This window comes from Agelaius phoeniceus, unplaced genomic scaffold, assembly GCF_051311805.1.
Source record: "Agelaius phoeniceus isolate bAgePho1 unplaced genomic scaffold, bAgePho1.hap1 Scaffold_110, whole genome shotgun sequence".
Lineage (NCBI taxonomy): Eukaryota > Metazoa > Chordata > Aves > Passeriformes > Icteridae > Agelaius > Agelaius phoeniceus.
The window spans coordinates 1953230-1962376 of NW_027509876.1; the positions used below are offsets into that span (position 1 = coordinate 1953230).

At 55.2% G+C, this 9147-nt stretch overlaps 1 protein-coding gene across 1 annotated transcript; it reads right to left on the minus strand.

Moving 5' to 3' along the window:
- Positions 1 to 7126: 7126 nt before the first annotated feature.
- Positions 7127 to 8467, minus strand: LOC143692978 (olfactory receptor 14A16-like). The gene is made up of 2 exons (XM_077173058.1): positions 8460 to 8467; positions 7127 to 7925 (listed from the first exon to the last, which is right to left on the minus strand). Exons 1-2 carry the CDS (start codon positions 8465 to 8467, stop codon positions 7127 to 7129), a joined length of 807 nt encoding a protein of 268 aa, XP_077029173.1.
- Between the last annotated feature and the right edge of the window lie 680 nt (positions 8468 to 9147).

Consider the following 9147-nt stretch of genomic DNA (forward strand, 5'->3'; position numbering starts at 1 on the left):
AACAGAGGAGTCCCGTGACATTGTGGGGCCTGTGGAACCACGGAGACCATTGTGACACTGCAGGGCCTCATGGAATCCTTGGGACCATTGTGACACTGCAGGGCCTTCTGGAACCTAGGGGCCACTGTGACACTCTGGGACCCCATTGAACCAAGGGGACCATTGTGACACTGCCGGACCCAATGGAATCAAAGCATCACTGGGACACTGTGGGGCCCCATGGAACCAAGGGGACCATGGTGATACTGCAGGACCTCATAAAAGCAAGGGAACATAGAACAGGTCTGGCTGGTCTGGCCTCCCGTTCACTGCCTGACTGGTCCAACTGACCATGGAATGTTGAGGGTCTCTTCTCATCTGCTATTGAAACACTGGGGCTCTGTGCTTTCCTTCCCAATGGAAAAGAACTCTCCTTCTCCGCCAGGTACCCATGGACAGAATTGGGATTTCACCTCCAAATTTCCTTATATCCAGGGATTGCTCCCATAGGAATATTGCCAGGACAAATCTGTCTTGCATTGGTTTCACCTCCCATCTGTCCCCAAAACATTGGGGAAGGCTCTGAGATTTCCTTTCCATGGGAAAGAACTGTCCTGCTTCTCCACATGCCCATGGCCGAGATTGGGATTCTACCTCCAAAATTCCCTACATCCAAAGATAGCTCCCAGACAAAATATGTCATTTCTGAGAAGTCTGAATGGCCTTGGCCTAGTGAGGCTCTCACCTGCCTTCCAAACACTGGGGCTCTGTGCTTTCCTTCCTATGGAAAAGAACGGCCCTTCTTGGCCAGGCCCCCATGGCCAGAATTGGGATTTCACCTCCAACACTGCCTGTTGTGAAAGATTGGAGGAGATTGTGGCTCAAAGGATTTTGTGTTTGGGGGAGGAAAGTCCAGCCTTGCCCTGCCCTGGAAGCCCAGCCCTGCCCTGCCCTGGAACCCCAATCCCCCCAGATCCTCCATCCCAGCCCAGCAGTGTCTGCCGGTCCCTGGCACAGCACAGGCAATGCTCCACAGCCACCTCTGCAGCCCCCAGCCCAGCTCTTGAGGGACCAAATGAGCCCAAGCCCCACCTGGGGGAAGGGCCCAGGGAGACCAAGGGGTATTGAAGGCTGACCACAAGGCAAGCACACATCTTGACCCTTCCTCCTCTTGGAATTTCCATCTGAACAGTGCTGGAATCCAGGAGTTGGTAGCTGTGTGTGTGCTTCTCTGAATCTTATTTTTCTTTCTGTCTCTCTGAGAGAGAGAAAGAAAAATACTTCTTTTTTTGTCCTCCTGCAAATTTTGATTAACTTAAAATTGAACAGGCTTAGAGTTTGTGAAGTTGAATGGGCCAAATTAATGCTTTGAGAAGTGTTGTTTTGTTGATTGAATGTCCTATTAAACCTTTTGCAAAAAATTTATTTGATTTTTTAAAGTTGCCAGTAAAGGCTGTTTGGTTGTTTTGAGCTCCTCAGACTCTCTTATTGATATTTCTTAGTGCATCTAACTCAGAGTACACAAAAAAAATAGAATTTCCTTTTAAATGTCTCCTTGAGAGAGATGTTTGGGGGATGGGAGTCAGGGCTTGTGTGTCCTGCTTGGCCCAGCCCAGGCAGGGCTTTCCCAGCCACATTCCACACTCCATTGCCCAGCTGGAGCCGCTGGTGCCTCTGAGTTGTGCTGCCCCAGCCCCAGGGACGCTCTCCTTGTCTGCCCATTCCCCCACGCTCTCTGGGCAGGGATGGCCTCACTGGGGGCTGCTGACATCCTCAGCAACTTGGAGGCTGCTGCTGAATTTCCCTGCTCCAGAGGCTTGTTCAGCCTTCAGCTCTTCAGTGCAGGAATTCAGTGTCCCAGGGCTCATGAACATTCAGAACACCTTAGCAAACCTCTGGGAATCATTTGATTTTAATTTTCAAATCATTTGTGGTGAATTAGACAGATCTCAGTAGTCTATCCAAAGTGAATGCAATATATTTAAAAAGGCAGTGAGAAAAGATTTTTCAGGTCCTGTTTAGTTTTTTTCTCCTATTAATTAAATGATGTGGGCAATTTCCAATTGACACTGAATCCAAGTACCTCCTCATGCAGTTTGAATAGATATGCAAATCAAGACCCTTCCTGGCTGACAATCAATCAGACTCTGTCCCCACCCCCAGCCCACCATTTCCCCCATCCAAGCCCTGGCACTCAGAGCAGCCTTGTGCAAATCTGAGCTCCCTCCAGCCCAGGCTGCACCTGCAGCTTTCAGCTCCTTGGCTCCAACTCCCACCTGCTTTCCTTGCAGAAGGAGCTGCCCGAGACACAGAGGGATGTTCATTTCTTGTGAACCAACAAAGCCAAGGGAAGGCACAGCTCCATCAAATGCAAAAGTCGTCCTCTGCTGGTGGATTAAATCCGCTTTGCACAGCAGACAGTCTCAGAGCAATGGAAAACACCTTCTGTGCCCAGCACAGATCCCAAGGTCCCCCCAAACCCTCCCTGCCCCAATTCTGCCCAGATTTGCTCTTTGCACACACAAGCCACAGGCTGAAGTCAGGAGCTCCCTCCATGCCCAGAGGGAGCAAAAGAGAGAAAGGGGATGAAGAGCTCTCCTGTGCAGAGCCAAGGTCCAAGTACAGCCCCTGCAGTGGGAACCACAACTCATCAGGTTTGTGTCCTTTGGGCTCAGGGCCTGGTGACACTCAGAGGCACAGAAAGGTTTCTTGCCAACAAACACAAGTTGAACATTTGAACAGTTTAATAACCATCACAGCTCTTCCCTCAGCTCTCTGGGATGTCCCAGCAGCATCTGAAATGTCCCCCATCCACCAGGAATTTCTGTACAGGAACAGTTTTAGACAAAGACATAAGAAAAGGTAATTCAGTGATAGACATAAACAGAATTAAGATGTTGACTAATGGGATATTTATTTGAATTTAAGAAAGATTAGGCAACTCCCTTCAGGTCAAAGCATGAAACCAGTCACTTGAGAGGCACTTGAAGGACCAGAGAGCATCTGGAGGAGAAAATCTGGAAGGAATGGGAAGAATAAAGTTCCAGAGAGCCTAGTGAAGAGATGCCCTTAGACATGGCCGTTTAAACAAGAGAGCTGAAAACACATGAACGAAGAGCAAGAGGAAATATTAGACTGAATATTGGTGACACAAGTAGAGGGGAAGATCAGTATTTTATCTTCTGCCATTATTAGAAGAATCCAGTAGATCCAGGAAATTCCTGTTCCTGATGGGAAAACATTGCCATTTCTTAAAAGGACTCAAATGACCCAGATAATAAAGATCTGCTGGTATATTATGAAACTAACAGGTATTAACACCTGTGCCCCTTTCCAGGCAGACATCAGTTGTGTGCCCATGAACAGGCAGTGCCACTTGCGCCCTGAGGTGTCCACCTGGGATTGGATCTCTCTGAGAGCACCTGAGGGAGAGCAGAGCACCTTGCAAGCTGCAGGGCCCTGACAGCCCCGCAGGGCTCCTGTGCCAGCAACATCTGCTCTGCTCCAGGCTGAAACAGGGCCCAGCATGGTGCTGGGATCATCAGAGAGCTGAGGTGTGTGCTGGAATTCAATGGCCTCCCCATCCCGCAGCAGCCCTGCATTTCCCTGCTGCAGCCTTGGTCTCCAGCCCAGCCATGGAGGCTCTTTGGGCTCTGGAGTGTTGCTGCAGCCGCCAAGGGCAGCTGAGCTCTGCCTTTGGCACAGTCAGGCCTGGGCAGCGCAGGCCATGCTCAGCAATTGCTTGTGTGTGCCTGGCCTTGCTGTCAGCCCCGTGAGCGGCTGCGTGGCCCCTTTGTGGCCCTGTGCTGGCCCAGCCATGGTGGCCCAGCCCCTGTGCAGGCCCAGCCCAGGCCAGGAGCATTGCGGCTGGGAACGGCCCCTGTGCCGTGGTGCCCACAGCAGCCTTGGGGCTCTGTGCCCCATGGCCTCCCTGCTGGGCAGCCTCTGCCAGCTCCTGCAGAGCCCCTGGCACCTGTGGGGCTGCACAGACAGCCCTGCCCCGGGCTCTGCCGGCCTCTGGGCCAGCAGAGTCAGCCAGGGCTGGCCATGGCCGGGAACAGGCCCTGAGCCCTGCAGGAGGATGGAGCCAGGCCACAGCCAAACTCAGCCCAGGCCAAAGCTGGGCTCAGCAGCCAGGGCTGCCAACACATGGGCACAGAGGCTGGCGCTGACAAATGTCCTGGGCCCCCTCCCTGCTCTGTCCCTGCCACCAAGGGCACAGAGCAGCCTCCTCTCTGGGCCACTTGCCTGTTTGCAATGCCTTGCACAGGCGCTGGCCCTGCCCCACAAGGCCTGGCCTGAGTCCTGCCCCTGCACGCTCAGCCAGGCTGAGATGGACACTGATGGTTTCTGGGCCAGGCTCTCGGAGCCCAGCCCAGCTCCCTGCAAGCTCTGCCAGCTGCCCTGAGCTCTGGGCAGCACCAAGGGCCTCTCTGAGCCCAGCCCAGCCCAGCCGGCTCTGGCCCCACAGCTCTGCTCAGCCCAGGCTGCTCTGGCCACTGGCCCCACGGCCTCAGCCCCTGCCAAGGGCACAGCAGCAGCTGCAGCTGCCACAGGACTCAGCCCCAGCCATGGGGGAAGGTGCTGGGCCAAGGCCAAAGGAGGCTCCCTGGCTGCCCTGCTCCCCTTGGGCTGAGGTGCTGAGAGCTCTGCAGCCCCTGCTGCCATCCCATCTGCCCAGGGCAGCACCAGAGCCCCGGCCTTGGGGCCCTCAAGAGCTGCTCCTGCTCCAGGCCCAGGGCCCATGCCAAAGCTGGGACAGCAGCCACAAAGCTGTGCCCATTTCTGTTCCTTGCTTCTCTGATGGGGATGGATCCTCAGCCACTTGGAGTTGCTGATGAATTTTACTACTCCAGAGGCCTCTTCTGTCTTGAGCTCTTCAGTTCAGGAATTCACTGAAAAAGTCTCATACACATGTGTTCAAAACAGCAGAACAAGAAAAGCCCCTGGGAATCATTTAAATGTTCAATTCCTCTCTGGTTAATTAAAGGGATTTCAGTAGTTTATTTAATGTGAATACATTGTATTGAAAACAATGCAGAGAGAACAGTTTTGTCCTGTATTCTTTTCCTGTTTATAGCTTGGTATCAGCAATGTCCAACTGATATTGACCCCCAGTACCTTCTAATGCACTCTAAAGAGATATATACAGATCAAGACCCTTCATGGCTGATAATACACGAAACTTTGTCCCCAACCCCCTCCGCACCATTTCCCTCATCAAACCCCTGGCACTCCAATGGATCAGGAATGGTGTGACCAGCAGGAGCAGAGCAGGGATTCTTCCCCTGTGCTCAGCACTGCTTGGGCAGCACCTCGAGTGCTGTGTCCAGTTCTGGGGTCCCCAATTTAGGAAGGACATGGAGGGGATGGAGCGTGTCCAGAGAAGGGCAACAAGACTGGGGAGGGGTTTGGAGCACAAATCCTGTGAGGAGTGGCTGAGGGAGCTGGGGTTGTTTATCCTGGAGAAGAGGAGGCTCAGGGGAGACAGGGCAGTGTCAGGGCACAGGTTGGACTTGATGATTTCCAAGGTCTTTTCCAGCCTTGTTGATTCTGTGATTCTCTGAAACCACCCTTGGAGCAGTTGCAGGATGAGCCCTGGGCCTCCTCTTCAGCAGCTCCAGCAGCCCAGGTCCCTCAGCTTCTCCTGCCAGCCCCAAAGCCCATCCTGTCAGTCCTGCAGAGCCTCTGCAGCTCCTCCTCATTGCCCAGAACAGGGAGCCCCAGAGGCAGACACAGCAGCCCAGATGTGCCCCCCTGGCCTGGGGTGCCTCTGGCAAGGGAGCAGCGCCAGGCACTGCAGGAGCCTGCAGACAATTCCTGCAGCACTTGTAGGATGATCCTGCTGCCCAAGGGACATTCCCAAGGTGCCAAGTCAGGAACTGCAATGGGGAGTGGGGCCAGAGAGGAAAGGGCAAACAGGGATGGGCTGTTTGCAGGGCAGGGAACAGGGCTGGGCAATGGGAAGAAATTTGAAGCAGAAGAGCAAAGAAGGCAAAGGTGAGGCAAAGGAAATGGTCAGGGCAGTTTGGGGGTGGCTGCCAGGCAGCCCTGGCTCTGAGCAACAGCGTCTGCAGTGGCACAGGAAACTCCCAGCTGATGGGAACAAACTCTCTGGCTGAGTGCAGAGGCCAGGACAAAGCTGAGTGGTTTCCCTGGTGTCCCGCAGGCCTTGCTGGCCCCAGGGGCTGATGGCATTTGTGCTCCCTCAGGTTCATGTCCCCACAGCAACAGCATGGGGGTGCTGCCCCTGCTGTGTGCAATGCAAACAGGGGCTGCTGAGGCAGTGCTGCCGTGTCTGTGCCCGCAAGGATGGGGTACCTGTGTGAGCTGGGGGAGAGGCCAGGGCTGCAGAGGGGGGATGTTGTTGGCAGCTGCATGAGGACGCTCTGGGACGCTGCCCTGGGCTGTGCAGCGCACTGGGCATGGATCAGCCCCTGCTCTGCTGCTCCTTCCCGTCTGCCCCAGGGCCCTTGCAGAGCCCCAGCCATGCTGTTTGCCCCCAGCCTGCCCACGGCCAGCCTGGGGCTGCTCACGGGGGTTTCTGTGCTGAGCATTGGCCTGGCCGTGTTCTTGAGAGAGCCTGGGCAAGGAGCCTGGAGCCCCCAGGGCCTGGCCTGAGGCGTCAGCGCTGCCCCAGCAGTGCCCATGGCCTGTCCCTGCTGCAGCCCCGGCACTGCCACCCCCAGGGCTGTGCCCGCCCCCGAGAGCACTCAGGCCCTGCAGCAACACCAGGGCCACCAGGGCAGCGGGGCAGGACCACGGCAGCAGCACTGGCAACACCAAGTGCTGCTGCTGCTGCTGCTGGGCACAGCTGCTGGGCCAGCACTGATCTGCCCCAGCTCTGCACACAGACATTGCTGCTGCAGCTCCAGAGAAGACAACAAAAGGGCATCTCTGCAGAAAACTCTGCTGGGAGATCCTTTAGTTCCTTTAAAGCCATTGAGAGCACAACCCCTCACTGACCCAGTGTGTAGTCACAGGGAGGGTGGAGAGAAACAAAATGAGAAATGGCACAAAGATTGACATTTCCTTTTTGACAATATAAAAATATTAAAACAAAGGAAAAGAACCTCCAAAATTAAATGAACAAGAAGGATCAAAGATAACTTATATTACAAGTGATTTGCAGAAATTGGCCAGCAGTTTAATGTTTGCGAAACCATCCACTCATCAGCCTCCACACTGCAGCCTTGAGCTCCTGGTTCCTCAGGCTGTAGATGAGGGGGTTCAGGGCTGGAGGCACCACCGAGTACAGAACTGACAGGGCCAGATCCAGGGATGGGGAGGACAGGGAAGGGGGCTTCAGGTGAGCAAATGTGCCAGTGCTAATAAACAAGGACACCACAGCCAGGTGAGGGAGGCAGGTGGAAAAGGCTTTGTGCCGTCCCTGCTCAGAGGGCATCCTCAGCACAGTCCTGAAGATCTGCACATAGGAGAAAACAATGAACACAAAACAGCCAAAAGCTACACAGACATTAACAGCAATGAGCCCCAATTCCCTGAGGTTTGAGTGTGAGCAGGAGAGCTTGAGGATCTGTGGGATTTCACAGAAGAACTGGCCCAGGGCATTGCCATGGCACAAGAGCAGGGAAAATGTATTGGCCGTGTGCATGAGAGCATTGAGAAAGGCACTGGCCCAGGCAGCTGCTGCCATGTGGGCACAAGCTCTGCTGCCCAGGAGGGTCCTGTAGTGCAGGGGTTTGCAGATGGACACGTAGCGGTCGTAGCACATCACGGTCAGGAGGAAGTACTCTGATCCAAGGAAGAACAGAAAGAAAAAGACTTGGGCAGCACATCCAATGTAGGAGATGTTGCTGGTGTCCCAGAGGGAATTGTGCATGGCTTTGGGGACAGTGGTGCAGATGGAGCCCAGGTCAGCGAGGGCCAGGTTGAGCAGGAAGAAGAACATGGGCGTGTGCAGGTGGTGGCCGCAGGCTACGGCGCTGATGATGAGGCCGTTGCCCAGGAGGGCAGCCAGGGAGATGCCCAGCAAGAGGCAGAAGTGCAGGAGCTGCAGCTGCCGCGTGTCTGCCAATGCCAGCAGCAGGAAGTGCCTGATGCAGCTGCTGTTGGACATTTGCTGCGGCTGCACATGGGCACCTGTTCATGGAGAAAGGACAGTGACAAGTCAGCAGAGGCTGCTTTGGGCCAAACCTGGGCCATTCCCTGCAGACTGCCCCGCTGGGACTCACCCAGCCTTGTTCCTGCTCTGGGAGAACCTTCACCCAGGTCCCTGCCTGAGCTCCAGTTGTGCTGGCTGAGTGTGCCAGGAGCAGCCAGGCCTGTTCATGGGGGCTCTCGAGGAGCCATCCCTGCCCCACTGCCCTGGGTTTGTGGCCATGTGGCAGAGGGACAAGGCTGGATATTCAGGATTTGTCAGGGGAATCACTCCTACTGCAGGAAGTCTTGGTAGCATCTGCACTCCCAATTCTATAGGACATGGGTGGCAGGTGCTGGTTTAAAGAATTTTTTCTTACCCATACATCATTCCTGGCTCTGTGAGGTCACAAATCCCCAGCATTTCTGCTGCACTCAGAGTTTGCCACTGAGAGATGGGAGAGGCAAAGGATTCCCTGTGGCTCAGGGAAGGTGAGGGGCTGGATGGGCTTGTTCCCAGCTGCCCTGGCTTTGCACCTTTGGCTGCAATCAGAGCCCAGTCACACTCCCGGGTCACCCTAGGATAAACCAGACCCTGCCCAGAGCAGAGGGATCCCTGAATGTCTCACCCTCTCTCAAGGTCTCTGGGCAAGGTCTCAGCACCCCCTTGTGCCAAGGACACTCACGGCTCCCTGGGCAAACCCAGCAGCATTTCCTCAGCTGTGGCAGCTCTGCCCTTGCCCGTGGGACATTCAGGGAACTCCCAGAGGCTCTGGCACAGATTTGCACCCAGGAGGGCAGCTCAGAGCCTGGCAGGGCACAGCAAGGAGATCCCTGGCTGTGCCCATGATGGGATCTCAGGGAGGGGGCTCAGCTCATTCCCCTTTGCCATGGACTGCTTTGCCCACAGCCCCACAGGTGCCAGGGGAGCTTGGACACCCCATTGCCATGGACAGCCCTGCCTGGCAGGAATGCCAAGGGCAGTGCCTGACTCAGCTGCTGCAGATGCCAGAGCCTCCCTGAGAGCAGCAGATAACAGTGCCAATGTCAGGGCAGTGCAGAAGCAAG